Source organism: Anopheles coluzzii, chromosome 2 (genome assembly GCF_943734685.1).
Source record: "Anopheles coluzzii chromosome 2, AcolN3, whole genome shotgun sequence".
NCBI lineage: Eukaryota > Metazoa > Arthropoda > Insecta > Diptera > Culicidae > Anopheles > Anopheles coluzzii.
Genome location: NC_064670.1, coordinates 125,060,435 through 125,086,210, shown reverse-complemented (window position 1 = coordinate 125,086,210; position 25,776 = coordinate 125,060,435). Strand labels below are relative to the sequence as shown.

At 49.2% G+C, this 25,776-nt stretch overlaps 3 protein-coding genes and 1 long non-coding RNA gene across 8 annotated transcripts; 2 read left to right on the top strand and 2 right to left on the bottom strand.

Moving 5' to 3' along the window:
* Positions 1-133: 133 nt before the first annotated feature.
* On the bottom strand, positions 134-21,316 carry LOC120952562 (phosphatidate phosphatase LPIN3). 4 transcript variants are annotated; one of them, XR_005751290.2, is made up of 6 exons: positions 12,479-13,477; positions 4,746-7,743; positions 4,318-4,669; positions 4,144-4,247; positions 2,533-3,321; positions 1,848-1,960 (listed from the first exon to the last, which is right to left on the bottom strand). XR_005751290.2 is itself a non-coding variant. In XM_040371952.2 (5 exons), the coding sequence occupies exons 2-5, from the start codon at positions 7,568-7,570 to the stop codon at positions 1,687-1,689; spliced, it is 3,555 nt and encodes a 1,184-aa protein (XP_040227886.2). In that variant the 5' UTR covers positions 7,571-7,743; positions 12,479-13,474; the 3' UTR covers positions 134-1,686. The 4 variants fall into 4 exon arrangements, 3 of the variants coding, with proteins under 3 accessions (XP_040227886.2, XP_049463604.1, XP_049463605.1); XM_040371952.2 differs by lacking the exon at positions 2,533-3,321 and having other exon boundaries at positions 134-1,960; positions 12,479-13,474; XM_049607647.1 differs by lacking the exons at positions 1,848-1,960; positions 12,479-13,477 and adding an exon at positions 20,930-21,316.
* LOC120952565 (uncharacterized) lies at positions 14,682-17,015 on the top strand. 2 transcript variants are annotated; one of them, XR_007452184.1, is made up of 3 exons: positions 14,682-16,080; positions 16,152-16,622; positions 16,693-17,015. It is a non-coding gene; the product is annotated as an uncharacterized LOC120952565 (long non-coding RNA). The 2 variants fall into 2 exon arrangements; XR_007452185.1 differs by having other exon boundaries at positions 14,687-16,080; positions 16,152-16,337.
* A 909-nt stretch (positions 21,317-22,225) lies between the features above and the next one.
* LOC120953171 (60S ribosomal protein L7-like 1) lies at positions 22,226-23,219 on the bottom strand. The gene has a single exon (XM_040372892.2). The coding sequence runs from the start codon at positions 23,115-23,117 to the stop codon at positions 22,347-22,349; it is 771 nt and encodes a 256-aa protein (XP_040228826.1). The 5' UTR covers positions 23,118-23,219; the 3' UTR covers positions 22,226-22,346.
* A 540-nt stretch (positions 23,220-23,759) lies between these two features.
* LOC120953169 (ras-related GTP-binding protein C) lies at positions 23,760-25,754 on the top strand. Its single transcript, XM_040372889.2, has 3 exons — positions 23,760-24,090; positions 24,155-24,972; positions 25,041-25,754. The coding sequence occupies exons 1-3, from the start codon at positions 24,088-24,090 to the stop codon at positions 25,360-25,362; spliced, it is 1,143 nt and encodes a 380-aa protein (XP_040228823.1). The 5' UTR covers positions 23,760-24,087; the 3' UTR covers positions 25,363-25,754.
* The last annotated feature ends 22 nt before the right edge of the window (positions 25,755-25,776 follow it).

Genomic DNA, 25,776 nt, shown 5'->3' with positions numbered 1-25,776 from the left:
AGATCATTTCACTTAAGAAAGAGTCTATAAAGTGTCCCACAGCTATGAGACCTCCTGGGAACTCCTGTATCGTTTAATGGAGGATATTTCGGATTGAAGTGTTGTTGAATGTTTAAAAATAACAACCCCGACATCATGATGGATATGATTTATTTGCATTGTAGCTTGTTCAAATCACTCGCACGCGCTTGCAAGCAACGATTACACCTTACACACTGTGGTACTCACAACAATCATTCACAGTACGGCAATTACAGCAAATCAAAAATTCGCAAAGAAAAAAAAATCGCTTTGTGCAGGCGGATCCTTGCTTTAATCCAACCCAATCACATCAGTATATTTTTTATTCCTAAAAGTAAAGGTAACGAAAAACTTTGAAATAAAACCAACGGAACTAAAAACGGTCACAACGAGCTGAAATTTGCTCGCTCGCTACGAAGCAGCAGTGTTCTTCTAAATACCGATCCGTTTCTTCCACTCTTTCTGCTTCTACGACACACACACACCCACCCACAGTCTTGTGATGTCGATCTGTCTTTTTCTGCTTCCGTTTCCTCCTCTAATGCATTCGTCGTTTGCGGTTCAACGCTTCACACACTCTTGCGCTCGTAAACATTCTTTAAGCGATAAATTAGATACTTTTTAGAGTTTTAAAAATAATAATAATAAAGAAACTCGCTAAGAAATGCTAAAAAAACGAAAGAGCAAAATAAATAGAAAAAATTATCACATACTTTTGTTTGCTTTGCTACCCCAACCCACACTTTCCTCCGTACAGAGGACAGAGGACACTTTCCACTTCACAGCGGGGACGATTTCAACTTTCTCTATCTAGAAGCTGTTGATCGTTCTCTCCACTGTTGTCCCTCTGTGTCCTCTTTCTCTCCCTCTCTCTCTCTCGTTCTCTCTGTGTGGCTCGCTTCCCGGTATGCCGGTGGAAACGATGAGTACAATAATGGTACAATCTGTGTTACTAAACTAAATTCCTCCCTTCCTCCATATATCCTCCATCTTAGCACATCCTGGTAGGACCTTCCTCTCTGTGTGTTGTTCAGTTCTATCACTACCTTTCGATCACAGCTAACTCGCGCTTTAATCCATTTCTGCTCTTCTGTAGGAGCTCCCTTCACACCTGTCCCTCCTGCCCTGTTCCTGATGCTTTGCATACTAATATTTTTGCCTTGCTTGGCTAGTTCGATCATCATCTGCACCTGCTCAAGCCTGCGCCTCTGTTTAAGACTAATGATGCTTATACAATTCCTTTGGATTATAAATCGCTGTTTTCGTTTTTGCTCTTCAGCCACAAATTAAGCAATCCAACCAAAAGCGAAATGGAAGCAACGCGAACAGAAGAGACCATGACCACTTCAAAGCGCACTCGCGTTCAAAAGCTTACGGGGTAAACTTGTGTATGAATATTATTATAATTATCAATTAATATTATTATTATTAGTATTATTGTACCAATCATTGGTTTCTTTCTTAGCTTAGCTTGTTCTCTCTTTTCTTCTCTGTCCTTGTCTATTACTGTGTCTATTACTTCTGTTGGGGATGTAGAAAGGTGTGTGTTGTAACCGTCTTTTCCTGTAGTTCTTTTGTTTTGTCATTTCATTCCCCATATTGAGGGATTTGGTTATGTCTGTGCTGCTCTCGCTCTCCTCCGTCTCCGCTGGTGGTGGTGGTGGTTCAGTTCTCGGGAATGGTTGGCAATGCTTGCTGAATTAGCGTTGCCGTCGGGGTGATCTTGCCACCGGTAGGTGCTGGGTAGTTGGTGGTGGTGGCGGAAGCAGCTGCAGCACCCGACGATGACAACGAGGAACCGGATATGTCACAAGCATTGAAGTCAATCTCGGGAACCGGCTCGCGCCAGTAGTTGAAGCTGGTGTACTCATTGTCTTCCTCTTCGATGTGCTTGATCGGCGGGTACAGCTGGTCCACGATGTATGCCATGTTGGCGTAGCTGTAAAGAGCAGAAGAAGTAGAAGGAAAAAAAACAATTAGTTACTACCCTCTTCCATACGTTTGGCACTAAAACTAAATGATTATTATTTATGTTCCACCAAGACTTAGTGAGCACTAGTGATCGTCTGTTATCACACCTTTACGATCACATTCATTCGGAGCATTAGTTTGGGAACAACCTTAAACAGATACGACAAACACAACACATGCGAAAGCACATAAAAAAGCACCACATACACCCGGGTAAATATAGGATTCTTATATGCAATAGGAGGAACGATGAAAACGATGATGTTTGCGAGAGAAAGAGAGTGAGAGTTTTCATACGGCAGGGGATGATATAGCCAGACGATCGTACACACTCGATAGCACCTCGATATCGCGTGTACGGCGAGTAGCAGAGAAAGGTAAGTAGTAGCAGAGTTTGTTACACAACCATGAAGCAATGATGGGATGGTGTTGCTGCAGAGGGGTATAATGAAGTAGCCTCCTTACAGATAAGTGTTAGGATACCAGCACTTTCCTCCTCCTCCTCCTTCTCCTTCTCTCGATCGTCGACACAATGCTTACCCCGGTGGTTTCGATGTCCGGAATGGTTTGCTGAAAGCTCTCTACACTAGAAGTTCTTATGAAGTGCCGGCGTGCAGATCGACCAACTGAGGGAGGGGGGTGGGTTTGGTGATGATCATTTTGACTGGCACCACTGTTTCATGCCATCTGACTAGCAAACCATATTCACATTCCCGTGTTGAACGGAATGGGGACGGAATTGTTTGTGTATGGATCATTTAAACCATGGGGCATGGGGCGATGGCACACATTTTTGCATATTTTATAGAAAAATAGAGAGCACTGTAGTGAACTCCATCGGCTGGGCGAGGAGTGTTAGGAGCTGTTCTCCAGAGAGCAACATGCGACATGACGGATACACCGTTGGTAAAAGTAAGGATCAGCCCATTACGTTACATTGGAGAAGCGTTCCCAAGCACATTGGGTGTGAGATAAACAGGCGTTATGCATGACGCTAACGTAAAGTAGAGGGCCAATCCTTACTCTTACAAGATAATCACGTCACAGTCCGAAGGACGATAGTCAGCAAAGCCTGACTTGGGCGAGCGCTTTATTCTTATTGTTGGCTTTTGAAGATGTTGCTCCTCCTGTTGCTGCTGCTGCGGCTGCTGCTGCTCATCGCCGCTCGTTTCGATCGCAAATTGCAGCGGCTCGTAGTCATCGTCGTCATCGTCATCATCCTCGTCGTAGTCGTCGTCGTCCTCGTCGCGGTCTGAAAACTCAGACTCGGGAGACTCGCGTTCAATCCGTGGGAAGTAATCGTTTACCATCAACGATTGGCCAGCATATCTAAGCGTGTGTTTAAATGTGTTTACGGGTTGTTTTTTATAAGCAAAATGTACACGCGCGATCGCGATCGATACAAGAACAACAAGAAAAGCAAAAAAGCGATTCGCGCACGGGTTTGTGTTTAGGTTGTTTGTCGTTGGTGTTGGTGGAACAGGGTTGTTGAGGGTTGTACACCAAATGAGGTACAGAGTAAATGGAAAATAAAAAAGAACAAAAATCCAACATAAGTACCCACGTGCAGAGAGAGAAAAACAAAAGAATAGACCAACTCGTACAATCCTTCGTTTTGTTATCTATCCCCGGCTGTTTTTGTGTATATGATTTAACATTGAACACCTCAATTAATGTATGTACCAATGAATGGTGTGTGCCGATGTGTGTACCATGAATATATCTGAAAATTGATGTTTTCGTGCTACCAACGTGTACATTGGTGTCTGATCAGTGCATTACCCTGGGGTTAATTGAATAATTTTGAAACCTGCAGTCCCGCCCGCCGCATCCAATTCACACAACTTGTTCACCAAAAAGACACACCAACCGATCCGAAAACCAAGCACATTATTAGCAACATGTAAAGGGCCGACCGATCAAAGCACATCTGCTTCAGCTGCAAAGCATGCTTTGTTTGTGCTCCTTATATGCTCGCTGCTGCCACACTACAGTCGTATGTACAACTTTACAGAGTACGAATATCTGTGTGTAAGTGTGTAAGTGTGTGAGTGTGTGTGAGTATGTTGAAGGGAATGATTTATGGGCTTGTGGTGTTGTGAGCGAAAAGATTGTACCAAAAAAGTGTGTGTGTGTTAGCGAGAAACTTACGTCGATTGGAATGTTTGCGTCAGCTCGTGCTTTAGCTCTCCCTTCGGGTTGATGGTGAAGATTCTCGACGTCGGAATACCAACGGCCCGGTACGCCCAAACATCCTGCAAGCGCAACCGAAACGTTAATATTGTCCTCACCCAAACCATAGCACACACCCGCACCACTACTTACATTAATTCTGTTACCGTATCCGGCGTAGAACGGGTTCCGCTCGGGGAACAGGTCGCGGATGTCATTCAGACAGGCGATTTTGAACTGCTCCGGCTTCTTCTCGATCACCTCACGATGGAACGCCGACATGAGGGAGGTCGGATTGAGCAGTAGCGGCCCGTCCGGCAGCTTCACATCACCCTGGCGGATCGACTGCAGATAGCCGCGGGTCGTCTTCGCCTGCCCGATGGCACGGGCCGACAGGTACAGCATTTTGTACCCATTCTCCTCGATCTTCGAGAACAGCTGCGCCACACCGATCTGGTCCCAGGATTTGCCGACCATTGGCAGAATGTGACCGAGAACGTCCGACCTGAAACGTGCAATCGAGGTATGATTAGATATTCGCGCCCTGGTTTCCACGCAAAAAGAAAATAGTGCACACTTACTTGGTGATCGTGCCATCGATATCGGAGATCACCACCTTGTCGTTGTGCTTCCACTTGAACAGATAGCACTTGCAGCGGGTCGTTCCCTGGTAGGCAGTTGTCACGCTGAACTCGATCTCGTTCATACCATCCAGCAGGTTCAGCTCCTTGATGCGCTCCGACGACAGGCGCAGCGTTTTCCGGTACTTTTCGCCGCAACCGAGCAGGAACAGCGTCTTCTCGCTGCTGTTGTCGATCAGCATGCCACCTGCCGACATGGATTTTTCCATCGCCAGCTCGGAATCCTCCGACGACAGCGAACCATTGTAGCCGTCCTCCGTTTTCGATGCATTCTTGTACGTCGGCACCGTCGCGTCCATGCCTCCTTCATGGCTTTCATCGTCGGGCGAGTTCGAACGCGACGTTTGCGTGCCCACTGCGGCGGACGTCTTCATGTCCAAACCATCGGGCGACTCCTCCGCCGCTGCCGTCGGTGTGATGGGCGTCTGCGGCGTACCGGCCGGTGCCGGCGGCTTCGACTCATTCGACCGACGCCAGCGCCACCAACTGCCGCCAGCAGGCTGCGGTTGCTGAATTGGTTGCGGCTGCGTTTGCTGTTGCAGCGATTGCTCCTCGCCCTTCTTGTTGTCTGCCACCGACAAGCCATCGTCTGGCTTCGGCTTCGTCGCGCTGGCCAGAAACTCATTCGGCAGTCCGCACCGGAACGCAAGAATGGTCATGACCTGCGGGCAGGCTACTTCCCAGCTGTAGTACTTGCCGTTGATACGCACGACCAGATCGGGCGACTTGAACACGCTCGGATCGGAGAGCACATTGTCGTACTGCAGCCGGTGGCGCTCGAACTGCTCGTCGGTCGGTCCGGTGGCACTGTCGTCGGCACCGCTCAGTCCACCACACAGCGAGAGTGCGAAGGAATCGATCGAACGATCGACCGTACCACCAGCGCCGCTCTTGAGCAGCTGATCCCGCTCTTCGAAGTCGGAATCCTTTCCACCGGGACCATCTTCCATCGAGGTAGGACTCTGAGGGATCGACGTTCCGTTGCCACTCTCGCGGTCTTCATCGTCGCCACTGCCGCCGCTTCCACGCTTGCCCTGATGCTGCTGCTGCTGCTGCTTCAGCTTCGAGAACGACGGAAAGTATAGCTGAGCAATCTCCGGCTCGGTCAGCTTGTCCAGATCGGACAGATACATCCCGTCCGGGACGCTCTGGCGCTTCTTCTTGTTGTTGTACTTCATCAGACTCATCAGCCCGGTCAGCATCGAGTTGTGCTGCGCCTGTTTGCCCGCTTCCGCATCGCCCGCCTTCGGCTCCACCTGCGTCGGCAGTTCGCCCCAGTTCCACGAGTTACCGTACATCAGTCGCTCCTCCTCGGAGACGGGTTTCTCGCGCTGTGAAATCTCAAACTCCGTATCGCTCTGGATGGGCGTGGACGGGCGCGACTGCTGCGGACTGACGCCCGTACCAATGTCCGTATCGCTGAAGAAGTGAATATCCAGATCGGCATGATGGCTAGAGGTCATGGCTGTGCTGCCGAGTGCCGGACTGTCGTTGCCCTCCTTCTTGAGCGGACTGCTCACGTCCGGCACCTGCTGATCGACATCCCCCCCGTCAGCTGCGTCTTCCTTCGGCAGGGAGCTACCGCTGGCCGACGAAACCGTCACCTGCGACGCGGTCAAGCTGTCCGTCTCCGTGCCCTCGTTCGGGTCGGAATGGTTCGACCCAGCGCCCGAGCTGCTGCTGGCCGAATTTTTGCGCTGAGTATTTTTCTTCTTCATCAGCGACTTCTTCCTGCGCTTCTTCTTCGATTTGGAGTCCGCCGCTCCACCGTCTCCGGACGGCTGTGCGGTTGCCATCACCATGGGAACGATCTCAGTCGCCTGACCGGTGGTTGGTTGAGCATCGATCGGTTTGAAATGCTTATCCTCCACCAGCTGATGGTCGCCGGCGCCACTCGGCAGGGGAGTGCTGTTCTTCCACTCACCAGCGTGCATCACCTGCTGCTCCTCGCTGGCTACACCACCCTCCAGCGGGCCACCGTCGTCCAACCCTTCCATGTGAAAGATCTGCTCCTGCTCGGCAGCCTCGGCGGCGGCGTTCAGCTCCTGGCGCAGCTTCTGCGTGGTGTACTCTTTCTTCGTCAACGACAGGTCCGGCCTGTTGGTAAGATTGTCTGTGTGCCGCCGGTGGCTGTACTCGGATCTTTGGTTTTCGAATTTCGCCCGCTCCACCTCGGCATTTTCGTTCGACAGGTCGACCGAGTTGCGACGCAACCGGGGCAGCAGCTCTTCCTCACCATCACCGCCGGCACCCGTTTGGCTCGACACCATCTTCATTACCTCACCTCCCTCGCCCACCTCTATGGTGGTGGGCCCCACCACGGACGCCGCTCCGGGCCCGCCGGCCGCCCCTGTTGCTTCGTTCGCTTCCAGCGCCTTAAAGATGGGCCCGCCGGGCCCATCGTTGCGCTGCTGTACCGTCTCTTCGTAGTTGCTGAGATACGAGTGGCTCGGTATGGGGGAGGTGGCCATGTGCGCCGGCACCTCACTGTCATCTTCGGCGCATTCCTCCACGAAGAACGCTTCGCCCGACTCGCCCAGCTTCATCTGCAGATCGACCGGCTCGCCGTTCACCTCTATGTCGACCACCTTCTCGCGGCTCCGCAGCACGCCCAGCTTGCCGAAGCGCACGTGAAACGGCGAACTTACGAACGAACCGTCCGGCTGCTCTACCACCACCACGTCGATGGCACCGGTCAGTGTGGCACCGTTGATTTCGCTGTAGAACTCCTTAAAATTACTGAACAAATTCACTATGCTATTCATGTTGAGGCTTTTTTCTTCTTCTTTGTATGTCACAAGAGGAACTTGAAGGTGTGATCGGTGTTAATCACGTTTGTCCGAAAGATCAATTGTGTTTCGGTCCTAAGTAGAAACAGTATTCCTGAGTGCTTTGCGAGAGCGTAACTTCCACGTTCGAAGACTTCCGTGTGGACTATCTGGAATTGAAAACGGAGAAGCAGGAAAATCATGAAATAAACAACATACATCCAGTGGGGCGAAGTGTGGGCTGCAGCATAGATTAGATAAAAACGTCGATACGTGGATGAGTTCCCGCCCCGAGGGGAGATGAGTTGTAGTAGTTAACGGACGATAACGGACACACAACAACCTGCTGTGGTCCGATTACTTGGTGCAATTGTACTTTAACCTTTGGCCACCGAACACAGCATTGGCGGGACGGCAAAAAGGTGATAAAGACGCCAAGCTCGCACACCAGCTTAATCAACGGCTAAATACTTTTGTAGATCAGCCCAAGGAATTCCGGACGCTCGGGGTCTTGCAATCAAACGGGAGATTGACGAATTTTTAAACCAGCGTTTGGGCCACTCAACCTAAAACCAAAAGCACCGCCGTGTCACACTGTCCCATCATCGAACAGGCTAGATGTTTTGAGTAAATCTATCTGCCATACGGACTGCCATTCGGTGGCGACTAACAGACTGCTCCCTACTCTACCGGCAAATGATTCAATAACGCTTTTTTTGCTTACATTTGACGTCAGCACACACGCTTGACCGGTGGGGAAGGTGGTGGTTATGCTCATCACCCATCAACCCCCTTTTCAAGCGAGTTGTTCCACTCTAGAATCACTTGATGCCTTCACGCCGACGGATCCGCACAACCGTCCTTCTCACCCGGCATTTGTGTGCTGTTTCAAATGATCGTATGCGTGTGTGTTGGGCATTGAAGATGATTGCTTCTTCTCGGGAAAAACGATCATCACCACCACCACCAACACGCCCATGTGTAGAGTGTCGCGCAGTAAATGCCATTAAATTATTTGCACACAACTCGTTCACCACCACTCGAGGAAGCACAATGATGGCCGATGATGTTGATGATGACGATGGCCAAGCGCGAGAGAAGCGAAAATTGAGATTGATTGCTAACGTCTTTCGCTGAGATGAGTGCGTGGAACATGGATGGATGAGCTGTACGGCGTTCGCGTTGTCGTATGATCATGTCGTGATCGGGATGCCATGGCAGATTTGCCACGCTGTGCCATCTTTTCCTCTATTCCTCATAATAAACGCTCCAAACGGAGTAGGGGTGAGTAACGGGAACCGTTTCCAATCAAGCGGACATGGTGACGCAGGAATAATTCTACCCTTGCAGGCTCTTCTCCTCGATAAACACTGTGTTATCGTGCCCGCCTAACGAGCGCTTTTCTTTGTCCTCTCCCGAGAAATTCTAACAACACACACACATGTCCACAGCAATGTCGGCTAAGGTCGGCTAAGGCTCCCTCCTGTGTGTAGGGCTGTGCTGCTGGCCTGTACACGTTAATTACATCATGAAAAGTGAAACCCCACCGCCCGAGACCTTCGACAATGGAAATGCGGCGGTGGTGGTGGTGGTGGTAATTTCAGCCCGCTGCGTATGGAGGGTCATTTTTGTTTGCCAATAAAATGCAACAAAGAGCCAAAGCAACCACAAAGCAAAATAGCCAGCAATAATCATGCATAGCTAAATCCGTCCGTACCTTGCAATAGTGCGCCCCACAATGGCAGCACGCGTTTTTGGTTAGCAAACGGTGGTGGAACGGTGGAATGGACAGTATTTTGCTGATTTGCGGAACAATTTGTGTCGCGCTTTGCAAATTCTACACGCTGTCCCCCCTGTTCCGCCGATCAATGGCCGGTGGTACACACCGAGCACCTATCTCTCTCTCTCCTTAAGTCGATCGATCATTATACATCTTTCTTGTGTTTGACGACACACACATAGGCAGCTTGTTTTACTTTCCGTCTCGAAAATAAACTTGTTCCCTCCGCATGTTTCGGGATTTGGGTCAACGGCTTCGGCAACGGCAGCTCACGCGATCAGCTGACAGCGAAACACACCACGCCACAATCACTACCCCGACCGGTCGGGGGTTCAGTTCAAGTGTGGGCAAACGGTGCAACAACTTGTTCCTTCTCCGTCTCCGCGGAGAGACGCTTGGAGAACACAATCTCCTTTCGCGCGCTTCTCGATTAGCCAATCTCAGGCTTGGTGTGTGCTGCTGAAACCGCGATGATGATGACTGGTTTTCCAGAAGCGCAAACGGGGAACGACGCACGACGACCTTTGGACTTCTCGCGCGTCGTCGAGTGCCGGTTGCGCTTACATTTGCTCGATGCAGCTGATTGCGTTTCTGCCACTTGCGTGGAGTTTGCGGTTACGTCAATCAGGTGCAAATATGGCAGCAGCTTCGTTAATGAATCCCGCCGCTCTTTGTGTTCCCTCAGGGTGAGTAGCCAATAACGGACAATTAAGCGAGCTTGCGACGGGAGGAGCTTGTTCGAGCGGAGGTACACAACCTGGAACCCGTTCCAGTTACTGACTGGTAGGACGGGAAGGGAAATTCCAACCGGAAACTACCCGTCAGCTGGTTGTTGTGTTGCATTGTGGTGAATTCTTCCTTGAAATATTCTTCAAACTTGAAGTGAATTAAGAAAAAAAGAAGGAAATCAACCACACGTGCCACCTCCCATTTATCATATCTTAGGCCTGCTGAATGCTGATGGGAATTGGGTGTGCGGCATGGAGCGGTGTACGGGGGGGTTGAGTAATAAATCCTATTTTTGGCCAACGTCCCAACCAGGTTGTTCGAGATATTAAGCATTTTCAAAAAAGCACTTCTTGCTCGCTCTTGAAATCCCCTAAGCTAAGGTTTGCCACCACACCAGGTACACGACGTCGTGTTATGTTTACTGTAGAGTAAAGGAAATTGGACGGGATCACTGAAAAAACAAAACCTGACACGAAAACCGTCGTCTCTGCCAAGGACAAAAATAGTTTCCGCTTTTGCCAGAGCTCTTCTGTTGTCTTCGTCTTCCTGACCGCGATGATCCTGGCCCTGTTTCGCTCGGTTTTATGTCAGTGTCATCAACTAGAACCCGCCCTCTCCTCCTACCGTTGGACGTGTGGTCGCGTGTGTCTCGGCATTTGATGAACACACACACACGCCGCCGTCCGTATAGAACATACAATTGTCCCGTTCAACTAGTTACAAAATCCTAAAAAACAAAACATTATTACATTCATCTTAGCGTTCAGCTTAATGAAGTTTATTAAAACATGGTAAACATCAGAATGGCTGGCCCTCGCAGTTTCTGCAGTAAGTGGCCACCTTTCTCGTCCTTCGTCCTACCTAAGCGAGCAACGTTTTCGGCGTAGCATTGCTTACAGTACCGTCGCACTGTATGTGTGACGCCTGGCTTGCGTTCAAAGTAGTGTTGCGTCTTGACGCCAATCATTGTCTCCACCATCGACAGTGGATCGATAGTCTCCGCCGGACAAAACTGCGTCAGTTGGACGGCTAACTCCTTCCGAAATTTGCTAATGCTCACTTGTTTGTTGGTCGCGTCCTTGTACAGCAGGTACGCATTCGCCACGGCCGTGTTTAGCAGCAGATCAAAGCCCAGTTTTCTACACCACTTAATAGCCTTACAAAGGGTCAGACTGTACGCGTTCATTCGGTCCGCTAAATCGATAGCCGTCTTGCCTCGACTATAATCTATCACTATCCGCGGTTTGCGCGTGCTTGAACTACGACATTCGATTTTCATCATTTCGAACGAATGCTTCGTCGATAAAAGTAACACCTCCTGCTGCTTTTCTTTCCACTTCAGAACGGTAATGCCTTTGCTCTTTTCCATTGCAAACGTTTCTCCTGCTGCTAACTGTTTCGAAACCACCGCCGGCGGGTTTCCTGGCCTACCCGGATCGAGTATGCCTACTAGATGCAGCTTCGTTGCCATGCTTAAGCTCGTGTATCGACTGTCCGTGTACAGTGTGTGCCCGCTGTTGAACAAGTCTTCACACAACGACACGATCACGTCATCTGTGGTACTCTCGTTTTGCGCTTTCTTTGTACACACCACACGTAGAGCATAGGTGTATCCTGTTCCGCAGCACAATTTAAACACTTTGTTGCCCCCTTGCTGCGCGTACTGTGGTTGTTTTTGTCTGAACGCAGTGCGACCCCGTGCCCCGGTATTAACGACTCATCGACCGCAATGTCCTCCTCCTCCGTCGGTACGAAGTGCTTTTTAAAGTTTGCCTGTAAAGTGTCCACAAGTGGTTGAATTTTGGACAAAAACGGTCGGTTGAGTTGCTCTTGTGATGATCATCGCAGAACACGATCATACGCAGCAAGTGTGCGTATCTTTCGCCGGACATGGCACTCTTTGGAAACGTCTGTACATATGCCGGATCGTCGGACCAGTACAAACGTAAAGGCGGCAGTCGTACCAAGTTAGTCCAAAAAATCGTTTTATTTCTTGCTGATCGGTCGCAACCCAGGCCTCTGGCGACGGATTCGGGCACCGGCTTTGAGCTACGGCGTGCAAGTTTGTTTGTGTAGCGATCTTTTCGAACAAATGATCGGACACAAATCGATCATAGCTGGCAGGTATCGTAAGATCGCTGCTGCTAGCTACAAATCCGGAAGGGCGTTTGCCTGGTGATGCCGGTCTAGTGACAAGTTTCCAACTCAAGGCGCAAGATCATCTTCTCTGCGTCGTTTTCTTGGCAGCTGCTGCTGGTCTTTGCAGCTGCTTCCACTACCATCGTCTAGGGTGGACATTTTCGCAGCAATACCAATCAGTAACCCAATGTTTCAATTAAATCGTCTCACACCACCAGCCAACGTATGGGAATAATCACTTTCTTACGTATTCTCACCTGATAACGATGCTCTCTCTCTCCCTCTCTCTCTCTTCTACACAACGATGAGAAGCAGCACGGCACAGAAAAGTAGAGCAAATTTACACATTTCACAACACGTATGTAGGGGAGAATAGGAGTAAAACAGAAGCTTCTTTAACCTCCGCTGTACGGGTGATCGTTGAACCTCTTTCTCACCTTCTTCTAGACTCTTCTGCACCAGTGCACTCTCTTCTTTGTTCCAAACGTAACCGAAGCTGAAGACGGTGAAGAGCCTTACGCTTTCTAGCGCTGTAGTACGGCAAGACGCCTTGCGACAAGAATCTCTTATGGTTTGGTAGGGTTTTGTTTTGATTTTGAGGTTTCTTCCTCTCACAAACACAATCGCACAAGCGAGTGCCTTCACTCTTCTCTATTGACGGGGGTTCTCTTTTTCTATGCTTTTATGCTCCACCACACACCACGAGATGAGGATATATTATAGCGTCTCTTTCACTTTTACCTCAGCAACTTAATTGTTCAGGGCACAACCTTCTCGTTAATAGTTCACATTGTGTAAGAGCAACGATCGTGCGCAATCTTACAACAAATTACAGTTTACTTTGCTGTTCAATTAACCACCCTCCAGGATACCGCGAAGTGAACACAACACTTATCTTCTCCCTCTCAGGGGGGATGAAACCGTCCGAGAGAGCTGATACTAGTCAAGACACTTCCGTCGCGGTCTACGATCGTTCTTCGAATGAGTGGAGCTGCGGCCGACACAGAACCGCGAACCACCCGTCAAAACTGACCGCACACTAAGCGCGTTTGCTTGCCGGTGTGTTCGTGTCGTCGTGTCATACATCCCCACCACCCATCATCGCCCACACGGCGGCGTTTGTATGCTTGGCCACGGCCGCGGCGGAGAGGGAGATTATCGCGATGCGTGGTGGTTGTAGTAGTGGTTTGTGTGATTGTATGCCTGTGTTGCTTTACAAGACGGTACGCACACACGAGAAGCCGAGCGCGCGCTCTGTTTGAGAAGCCGCACTACCCTACAACCCAACCATTAGCCCCCTTCTTTTGCCACCTTCCCTCGGAACAACCCCTTGAGTGTGTCGGAACGGGCGGCCGACGGTAGAGATAATTTTGCGCGTAATTACGTGCGTCCGCGATCAAGTGTACCCCCCGAAAGCATAACGATCGTCATCAACGTCATCAGCAGGGCGTGTAGAAGATGATTGTCCACACCAGTGGACAATAATATTGTTTGTCACTGGAAAGGAGGCTTGATTTAATCGAGAACGAACATAACGCGCCTGTGGTAGAAAGGTAAATATGTTTTCCGCATCATGGGCGTTGGGATTGTTATGGTTATGGTGCTGTTCTCTACTGCACGGCAATATGGCGAATTCGGAGTCACTGAAGCGTGGACAATTCTTGTCTCTACAGTCTCTACAGTAAAGATAAAATTATTGTATGCCTTTCCAGAAGCCTTCTACCGTCCTTTCTCTTAACCTAAACCTAACCTAGCTGCTTCGGCCGTTGCTGCTGCACGGGATGTTCCCAAAATAGTCATTCGGGCTACTTTTTGGCAACTACTTCTGTATCGGGGGACGTGGCTGTGTTGTTTTGTTTCTCTCTTGTTAGAGTGTTTAATCCGCTCGGAAAGCGGAAATGGCGTTCGATTGCTGCCAATAGGATTGGCTTACAGTGGAAGTATGTTGTGTCTACAGCTTTAATCTACTTTCTTCAATCGAATGCACAACCTGCCAGACACATGGACGACATGATCAACGTGAGAAAGGGTAATGTTCCCCGTCCCGAAGCTGAGTCACGCATAATCCAACGACGTCCTCTAAAGGCTCCTCATCCACCCAACATGGTGCCACATACCCACACACAGGGTTGCGGTTGTATCTGCGCTTCCTGGTCAGTACAAATTTGTTTGCATCGGTATGGATTCTCACTGCAATAAGCGGCTCGTTTCGACCCCAAAGAAAACCCAACGCCATGCGCGTGCAGACCCTCATGACACCACAAAGGGTGCGGCGACGACGACGACCACGAGGACGACAGCGGCGGCGGCGGCGTTACTGTTGCGCATATCCATCCGCATGTGCAACACGTGATATTGGCCGCGATTTTCGCCACCGCTTCTAGCCGGGGTCGAAGCACAAGTGATTGACCGATGTGAAGCGTGAAACAATCGCCCTCCTGTGTACGGGAATGAAAAATACATGAAACACCCATGAAACACACATGTTTAATGAATTTGCCACTAATAATCTGAACCTCTCGCGCTCAAGAAAACCACCCTGAGAAGTGTGAGAATTTTAAAAATACAATAATTGCCACACAAACACACAGAACAGTAGTCTCGTCGTTCGCTGCCGCATGAATGTTTACGTATCTTTCTTCCGAGAACAGCTCTCACAGACCACAACTCACCGCCAAGGTCAACCCGGCATCTGACCGGGAACCAACCTAATCCGTCCAAACGGATTACGAATTTCCAAGCGGCACGTGCACCATCATTTCTAACGAGGATCCTGATGAGAAGGAGGAGGCAACAGGCGGCCAACAAAACCACCCTTTCGGCCATCTCACACACCTGTCTACATGACCTACTCCACCATTTTGTTTGGGCACATGCCAGAAAAAATGGCAGACATTTTGTAAAAAAAAGAAGATCATCTTCAGACCATTGGAGATAGTATCTCCCACTCACAAAACTGATCTCTTTTGAACACGCATTACCATTGGTCACGCAATCAAATGCGCAATTGACCCGACAAGTGTTGGGCGACTGCTGAAGGTTGATAGAGTCTGAAGATATCATCATACCCCGCGTTGGCTAGATAGGAAAAGGGGAAGCGCGGCCATGTGGAATGACATGCAAAGTCTGTCGGAAGCAGGCACAGGGGAGGGTGAGGGGCTTGCAAAATCGTTTCCACATCGGATACAACACACACCGTCCGACCCGATCACCTTCATCACGGACTCCCCCAAATGCGTGTACGTGCGTGTGCATGTGCGCGTAATCTAAATTGACCTTTTTTTTCCTCAGGCGTATCTAAGACGGCGTTTCTAACCACAGCGTGTGTTCGTGTGGTGGGCATAGCGACGGGCACACCTCAATCTGCTCCCGCGGCCTGCTTTGACCGGACACCCCCTTGTCTATTTGCAAATTTTTGATACGCAATTTGCTCGTCAACAACTTCTCTTCCCAAATTCTCCGTGGGTCGACGACAGTCGTGCAATAGCTCTCTTCTTCTTTTCTTCGTTTGTTATGTTGCAAATCTAATTCTAGCTAGACCCGCAGCGCCACAGTGCCGGTCACTTTGCATACCAGCCCGTGCGTGTGTGCGTGCTTGGTGAATCGTATTCAAATTTATTCATTCCCTGTCGTAAGCGCTCTACTAACAGTTCTCCGTGTGACCTATCGATTACTAATCCACACTTCCGGTGCGGGGAGTGCATGGGTGGGGGGGAATCAATATAAACCTCTGCCACATGTTTGAACGTGTTTGGTGCAAACACCGGCAGGCGGAATTAGCCTCCTGCAACTTCCTGCTACAGCGATAATAAATTCAATCAACTAGAACAAGCGGCGTTTGCGGCGATCATCCATCAAGGTAGTTCGGAACGATCCTCGACACTCACGTATGGACTAACGGTTGTTGTTGTTTATCCATCTATTCAGTAGCAGGTGGCAAGAGCAACAAACACACCAGTCCCACCCCAAATGCCCGGTTGTTTTGATGCAAGAAATACGGTTCTTCTACACCCACCACAAGCAGGTTAGGTTGCCTCCGTGCAGTACACGTGACAATGTAACGGATCTACCCCTCACCGTTCACTATCGGAAAAGGAACAGCAGCAGCAGCAGCTAGTAAGTAGTGCGAGCTCCTCGTGTACTACCGCGTGGTGGAGGTGGTTGGTTTGCACCACTTGAGTGGGACAATAATAGTGGCGGCAATAACAACAACGGCAACCACTTGCAGCATGGGAAAGTAGTAACGCTTAAGTCGCATGGAGTGTGCGTTGGCGTATATCACGCGATGTTTACTGGCCCTGCTGATTTGTTTACGGAGTGTGTTATACAACGTGTGCGAGAGAGAGAGAGAGAGGTGTGGGTGATCTTGGAGATGTGTGATCGTAGAACAAGAAAGATTATGTACGATAACCACACAAACTTCGTGCCAATTACTTTGATGCTAACTTTTCTATTTGATTTATCGTTTAAGGAATCTCTCTTTCGCGTTGGGAAGTGAAGTAGCAGCTGGTGCATCAGAAACACACTTCAATAAACAAAGGCCTGCTCAGCAAGAGACTTGCAGTATAGAACCATCGATCGTACGGCGACATAAGCGCGTCTCTCTCGTGTGTATGGTTCGTGTGCCAAGGAATGCGTTGTATTGCACATACAGTGCCGCTCGGGCATGCTTCCTATTTTCGCACTGCCGATGCACCACCACCACCACCACCACCCTAATCTGCATCACTGCAACGAGAGCGGGACCGGATTCTAACGTCCCGAGACCGTAAACAACGCCGCGATCAAACTGCAAACTGTAAACAATGAAGAATGCTGCGCTGAACCTGGCCAGAAACGTGACGAGGATCGTGAATGGCCCTATCCAGACAAGCTTTAAAAACAGAAGCTCTGCTGCCCATTCGGGAAAACGATCGATTATGAAGCTTACATTTCGCCCCCGACACACCGTTGTTGGGCCGCCGTGTTTCTCAATCACTCGCAGTGTTGAAAGATATACAACACACACGTCCGTCTCTTTCTTCCCCAACGGCAACAATGTTGGCGGCGCCCCACGGCCGACCGCGCAATTCGCGGTCGGGGAATAAATATCTAATTTGCTGCTAAACAGCAACATCGTCGGCGGTTTCAAAGGGGATGGAAGGGAGGCGGATGATATTTTTCGCGTTAAAATGCTTTCCTTGGGGGCACGACCACTTTACGCGTAAACAAGCTAGAATGATGACGACGGTACACACAAGTGGCGGCGCGAGCAACGAACGAACGAAGGTCAACTCGTACTCACCCCTTGGTGGAAGTGCGGTGATGGTGGTGGTGGTGTGACCAATCCCTTCAACCACCCCGCTGGTATACTGTACGGTGGGGCGATAGGTATTAGTTGAAAGGGGTGCTGCTGCTGATAATAATGGCACAGCTCACGTTTTAGATACATTTGACTACGACATTGACAGACAAAAAAAACCATGCTCGTTACTGATTACTGTTATCTAGTCTAATGATAACAACCTCCTTTGCACCAATTGTATCGAAAAAGTCCATATTCATCGTGCCACAGCTGTGTAGATATAAGTATTAGAAGACACCTTGGACATACGTTGTTATACATTGAAAAGACCAACCGATAAACTCTTTCCTTTCAAATCCCTCCAAAGCTTGCTCAAATTCCTCGAAATCCCAAAACAGGCCACACGACGACGCCAACCGTACGTACGCGTCTATTACGTCTACCATACAAATGCTAGAAGACGTGCCTTTCTGGCGCTAACCAATGGCGAACCGTGATGCCGCGATCCTAAGACACGGTGTGGCAAGGCGGCAGACACACGGATGACGATGGTGGTGATTTTGCTCTGCGCCACGCTCCGCATCTAATGCTGCATGGTGCTAAAAGTTGCGGCGTAGTTGCTGCCGGTTTTCTGCCACAAACAAATCATTCCACGCAGCCGAACCCATCCTTCTTCCAAACCCTCTCAATCTCTTGCCCATTTTCAAACCCGGTAGGTACGGGGGGCGCATAAGTGTGTGCGTGAAGCAATGCCTCGCTACCCGGGAAGTGGGCCCCGTGTGTTATTGTCGGTGCGCGTCAGCGAAAGTGGTTTTGTCTATGTAGGGGAAAAACAGCAGAAGAGTGGCGGTGGTGGCATGCAGTCGCGCGATCTAGCACAACACACGATCGCGGCGCGGAACAACCGGCTGGCGCATTTCCTAATCGGAGATGCCACCACGAAGTGGCATAATATGGCAAAGAAGGAAGAGAGTACACCCCATGCGTATGTGCTCTGTGGTGGTGGTAATCTAATCTCTCCGCCGGTCGATTGATCCGGACCTCCATTTTGCTGACCTTCATCTATCTACTCGATCGTTGTTTGACTGTGCTGTGGCTGTGGAGCGCACTGCAGCAGCGCAATAATGTTGATACAAAATCATGCGAATGACGTCAAACGGGAAGGTTTTGGGGACTACTACATGTTGTACACGACTTCCTGGAGCCGGATAAGAAGGTCACAAACAGACCAGTGCGTATCAAGAACTGTTCGTCACGATAGCGTCGTTGAGTGGGAAGAGCACCGGAACCGGTTCTTGCTCGCGTTGCACCACGTTTTCCGAAGATCGTGCACACCGCCCAAAAACGCTACGATATAGCGGCCATGGGGAGATGGACGTTCATTGACATGCGCGACGGCTAGAAAGCGTGGTGCACGACTCTCGTCACTGACTTCTTCTCTAGCACACACACACAACCTTCAGTAAGGGATCTGGTGTGCTTAAGGTCTCCCTTGTGTGTTATGGCATTCTTGTTTGCTGATAAGCAGCACACAAGTATAACTTCTTCCAATCAGTCGAACCGTGTGTAGTCACGTGCTGAGTGTGTTTGGAACGCAGCACGCAAAGCACACGAACCAACTTCGTGTGAGTGTTTGAATGGTTGGAGAGGTGCGGTGAACGATTGGAAAACATCGAACGATTATCGCACCATCATTGGGTTGTTGGGGAAATATGATGCTTCGTTACGTTCTATGGTATCCACCAGCCAAAGAGAACCGTCACGTCAAAATCCTTCTTCGCCTGCTAGGATGGGTTCTACCATTCACTTTTGTTTTCTCCGGTGAGTCATCATCACCAGACAGGCAGACCGACCACAACCAAAGCAGCCCAGCAGCAGCAGCAGCATTGTGCAGCTGTAGTTATTGGCCTTTTCCGTTTTTCCACCGTTCGTTGCATACACACACGCGTGTGTGCCTGATGATGCACGAATGCACAGACACAGGATCGAGCATGTTAGTTCCTGCATTTCCACACGCACCAGACCGACATGGGCACAGTAGCAGCATAAAGGGTAGAAGAATCTTTGTTATATTGCCCTCCATGTTTACATCATGAGCAGCACACACACAAAAAAACGATGCACTTCTTTTCATTCGTTTCGATACGTACCTCCTCCCTTCTTTTCCTCTTGCTATTCTCGTACAAACCAAGGAAGGAAGTTGGACGAACGGAAAATTTATGTTCAATAACGCGTTCAAGTGGTTTGCGGCTCTCCTCAAGGCTTGTGGATGCGCCACTGTTGTTGCTCGTGTAATTTGAGATAATCGTGAATTGAACGATGACTCATTCGCAACTAATAACATCTCTCCTCTTTGTTTTCCAAACCGTTTCGATTCGAAATTCACCCTTAATAAACACTTTTCTTCTTCGCGCTTGCTTTCGATAGCGGAAAGCCCATCATCTGCGCTTCGTCATCATCAACCTGCAGAGGCACGTTTTCACGCAGTGTGCATCTTTGGTTTTGCTTGCCGGTAAAATCAGCAATTCAAATGGTCCCCCCCCCACCCCCCTACTGCGCGCGTTTATTCACGGCCACCAGCCAGGCCGCCAGGCCGCGAAACAGTTCGCTGAACTTCGTCTTCGCCAGAGCCGCGTGATGCGCAAGGACTGTTTCTGCTAAGGAAGTGTACCTCTTGGGACAGATCGATGACCTTCGAAAGGATTCGGGTTGGGGGGGAAGGGAAGTGAACCATTTTTATCGATTTTGCTCCTTTTCTTTTTGCAGCCTACTGGGGAGGGGGGGTTGAATTTTCTGCTCAGGACACATCCGACACACCCTATTTTCTTCCCGGAAGAGGTAATTACAACGAAGGATTTATCCAAGAAGTCGTACGATACGCTCGTACGAGGTGGTACGATGTGGTACGATGTGGAGCCTTCAACCGGTCTGGACAGAGGGTGGAGGGTTTCTTCTTCTGTTCACCTACCAACCCTTTACGCATGAGAACAGGCCACTCGTACGACGGTATGGCGTGATGCGTTTGTCTGGCGTCGCACGTTCAGGGGAAATCGAAACCGACGACGGCGAACGGCCACACCAATACTAAATCAACTATGCTCCCCACCACCGGCCAACCAGGGGCGACAGACGGACAAAAGACGCGCAAAGTGGCTAAAACAACAGCTGCTCCGTGCTTAATCGCGTGGCCCATTCTTTGTTTACCGCTAATTTCTCGCGACAGCGATCGATAATATCAATCGAAAAGACACATTAGCTCTTGCACAAGCTCTTTCGTGTGCTTTACGAGCCGGGGAAGAAGCAACCGCATCCTCTTCACTCTTGATATGTTCAGCAAGAGGGTTATTGATTTTCCTACTACATTCACTTCTGGAAAATTCCCAACCTTTACTAAACAAATTGAGTGCTTTTTGCTTCTACTTACCAACTAAAAGCTAACCTCCCTGGGGGGTGTGAGTGTGAAAATCCAAAGCAGCAACTCGACGAGATGTGTGTGCTGCTTCTAGAACGATGCCGATTTCATACACTTCCCGTTTTCGACGTGCTCTTTCGGATTTTCGGACAAACCAACGCAACTTTTTCGTCCACACAAATGCCGTTCGACCTTTTCCGCAGTGCTTTCCTTTATCGATTTCACAACTTTCCCGACACTACAGCAACTTTTCGAACAATTTCGCACGAGGAAATTGCCGTCTCCTGCCTCACTTTTGACTCGGTTCGGGAACGATGAAAAAAATGCATGCACTGCATTAAGCCATCTGATTTTCGGAGGAAAAGGCAGCAGCGATACATACACAGACACACACATATACACAGACGTGAAGGCTCGTGTACACTGACTGTCAAAATGTGTTGCCTGTCAAGCTGACGGCCAGCTTCGGAATGTGTTGTCAATTGTGCGGGAATTTGATTTAAAATTTCGGTTTTCTTTAATAAACGGGACATTTATCCGGGACGTTCTATTTCAATGGAATTATTGGAACATTTTGAAGGTTATTAGATGATTGAAATCTCTGCTCTTTCCTTTGGCTTAGATGTAGCAAACATAAACTGTAAGTCGCTCGCAACGTAAACTGTTTCAAAAGAGATTAAACGACAACTCAAAGAAGCACATCGGTGGGTATCTCCTGGTCTTCTGGAATATGTTCCTGAACCATATCCGCACCATTATTTTCATGATCCATTTGGGCAGGGTCGTTTCCAGGTGCAGCTCCTCCGAATCGGATTGATTCCTCGCTGCGAAAGTTCATAACGTTAGAACGTTGCGATGCCTTCAATAGAACCAATTTATGCTCCTTTACTTACTCGTTCTGAGGTGCAGCTAAAATGAACGTAACCAGCATGGCTAAGACGGCAAGAACGACCACGAACTTTCGGTTGAACATGTTGCTGGAAAATTTGATATTAAGCGCAGTGGTTCAGCGGTATTCCCAAGTGGTTGTGCTGGTTTGATTTTGTATGCGGGGCTATATATAGGGAGTTATAGGCAGCATAAAAAGCTAATCACAGTCGAACAATGTGACTACCCAAAAAAAAACGAATATTTGAATATGAAGTAGAAAGAGCTATTGTTCGAATTGTTTATTCGGACACGGTCACTGAGCAGGAACTGTTATTGAATTGTACACACACACACGTCCTATCAGACATCAAATTGGAAGCTGTAAATAATTCAACATCATTCTGAACAAACACCCAATTGATCATACAACGCAGTAGCTATGTATAAACACATCTTTTATTTCAGTTTTGTGACTCCCATACATCGCTCAGTTTCCCCAAAATTGTACGATTCCCCTATTAATAATACGATACCAGTCTAAATCCTTCGCTTTTTTCCATTAAAGGATTTTCCGGAACAGATCATTAATAGCGTCACCCCGGAAACCGGCCTCTCCACCGATTGATCGCAGCTTTCCCTTGTGCTGTGGGTTTTTCCATCCACCGGCGGGGTCTTTCAGCATGAAACTTCGCAGCGTTTCCCGGATGGCATCAAAGTGCGGCCCGACCGTCATGATTTCGTGCACCAAATCATCCACGCACAGCATACCGATCGAGCCGAACAGATCCTCTACCTGCTTGTTCGACGTCAGCGGCACAGGCTTCTTCGATTCGACGCCGGTCTGGCGGCAGCGCAGTCGGACGTACTTGTAGAGCAGCTCCCGGACGACGCTGATGTTTGGATAGCCCCAGATGACAAACGGCTCCACCACCTTCAGCTGTGCGATGATCTCCGGCGTCAGGCGGTGCAGTGTAGCCGAACGCTGGTGCTGTAAGCCCAGCCGGACGAACGTCTTCATCACCTCCTTGTTGGGGATTAGTTTCTTGCCACGGTGGCGCAGCACTAGCACCAGCTCGTTTGCTTTGTACTCGGTCGTGCGTCTCGGCACTACGCCGTGCTTCAGGAAGTTGCGCTTGATGCGTTTCGCATCACGCTCCGCGAGACGGGCATTGGACACGAACGAGATTACCTTTCGGAAGGAGGTACGCTTCTTCTTGGGCTGTGCGTGCGGTTCCGTGCGCTGAGCCAAACGCCGCAGACGTCCTTTCCAGTGCGAAAGCACGTTCACCTCCACCGACGGGAGTTTGTTGGGTACGGCGTACTGTTCCATGGTTGATTTTTTCACGGTTTTCGGCACAAAACAACGCAGCGGCTTGCTTTCCACGTGGTTTCGGCTTCAGCACACAAACAATGAAGGCGGATCGATCAAAACAAATCATCCGACATGTGACAGCGGCGTTTCCGACAAGTTTCAAACCTCACCTCGTAAACGGAAAAATCTGCACCCGCCAAACCGGCCAAAACCGGGTTTTGTGAGCTCGGCAGCGAGGGTATTTCGTTCTTTGGCGAGCGTTTTTAAAAGTCATTGAGAGGGGTTTTGAGGGTTCCAGAAGGCCTTTTATAGTCCCAGTGTATAGTCCCATAACAGTCTTCATTTGCTGATGACCTTGACGCTGAGGAAATCGAGCCGGTTCTTTTTCATGTAAAAAACTAAACACAATAATGCTCATTAAACCACTAAGTTTGCTTACATTTTCCATTCGTCTACATGCGCGAAAGAGATGGCATGAACGAGCGAGAACCTATTCTCCTCGATATGTGATGCGCGTAAATTGTCACCAACACAACGAAAGGCATATTGACAAAGGCGGCCGAAGCGTTAGAATGGAAGTATGAGAGTGGGCAAGTAGAGGACGGGTAGAGAAAATGAGCGAGAAGCAGCGATTTTTGAAACGTCAAAAACCCTCGCCATGTTGTCCGGGCACGGGACAGATTTGACAGCGCAACAAAATCAAAACACAGTGATAAGAAAGAAACAATAGAACAAATATCGCATAATTCCTCGTAAAACCAAATGTTCTGTGAAGTAAATCGTGTGTAAATGCTTGTTAATTTTGTTTTTATTTGATGGTTATTTCGGAAAGGTTTTTAAGCCTAAAAAACGATAGTGAAAAAGGACAAAACTCTTGGGGGCGATCGTACGGATTCGCGACGTAATTGGTGTTGTGTTGGTTTAATTAATTGTGTCTGTTTGTTGTGTAGATAATATCAGATTCCTTCTTACACTACTGTGTTAGAAAATGGTAAGTCATGAACATAAATTTCCATCTCGTTCATTAACCGACGGACGATCGATTCCCATTGCAGAGCTACCAGGATGAGGAAGAACAGGTGGGATCGTTTCCGAAGGACTTTGGGTACGGGGACTTTGAGCATGAGAGTGACGGGAACCGGGTTTCGGATGATAAGCCTCGAATACTGCTGATGGGGCTCCGGCGCTCCGGCAAGAGCTCCATCCAGAAGGTGGTCTTCCACAAGATGTCCCCCAACGAAACGCTCTTCCTTGAGTCGACGAACAAAATCGTCAAGGACGACATCAACAACAACAGCTTTGTGCAGTTCCAGATCTGGGACTTTCCCGGGCAGATAGATTTCTTCGATCCGACGTTCGACTCGGACATGATTTTCGGCGGCTGCGGGGCGCTCGTGTTCGTAATCGATGCGCAGGACGATTACGTCGAGGCACTGACGAAGCTGAACCAAACCGTCACCAAGGCGTACAAGGTCAATCCGCGCATCAAGTTTGAGGTGTTCATCCACAAGGTGGACGGGGTGAGCGATGACTTTAAGATGGAATCGCAGCGGGACATACACTCGCGGGCGACTGACGATCTGCTCGATGCTGGGCTGGAGGGTGTCCATCTGAACTTTCACCTCACCTCGATCTACGATCATTCGATCTTTGAGGCGTTCTCGAAGGTGGTGCAAAAGCTAATTCCCCAGCTGGCGGCACTCGAGAATCTGTTGAATCTGTTCATCCACAATTCGGGCATCGAAAAAGCGTTCCTGTTCGATGTGGTGTCGAAGATCTATATCGCAACCGATGCAACGCCGGTGGACATGCAAAGCTACGAGCTGTGCTGCGACATGATTGATGTGGTAATTGATCTTTCCTGCATCTATGGGTAAGTTAGCAGCATTCGATCGGAACGCTCTATGCAACTGTTTAAACCCCCTTGCCCTTTGCTTGCAGCTCCCGGGACAATCCGGATGTGCCGGCGTTCGACAACCAGAGCTCGAGCATTATCAAAATGAACAACAGCACGGTGCTGTACCTGCGGGAGGTGAACAAATTCCTCGCCCTGGTGTGCATCATCCGGGAGGAAAGCTTCTCCCGGCAGGGTGTGATCGATTACAACTTCCTGTGCTTCCGGGAAGCGATCACGCAGGTGTTTGAGCTACGCTTCAAGCACCAGAAGCTGGAGGCCATCGAACAGGACTCGGACAATCTGGAGGACTTGCGAGATTTCGACCGAGAGGATGTCATATCCTCTATGAAGCGGTTCCAGGATTAAGGAGGGGCCACATACGGTGGTGATGCCCCACACGGTGGTTAAACTTCCTACAAGGCAAAATTGTGTGTAAAAAAAAGCAACGCAAGAAGATATTCAGGGATAAGTGCAAAGTGCAAGTTGAACCGAGCGAAGGATTCGCTTAGAGCAGCTCATGCAGAAGTTTATGTTTTGAAATTGTTGGGTTTTTTTTTAAAGCTAATGCTTATTTTGAAACTGTTTACATCCTTTTAAAGCGAGAAAGTGCATCACGCAGACAGTGAAACTAACGCCTAAAGTAATGCTTAAATGTTATCTTCAATGTGTTAAGCCTGATTCGTATGTTTTTTTGGCTGGAAGAGTTGTCCTATATAATTGCAATGAAAAGCCATCTCGCGAGAGCGAGAAGAAATGTAGTTTGCACGCTTACACTCATTT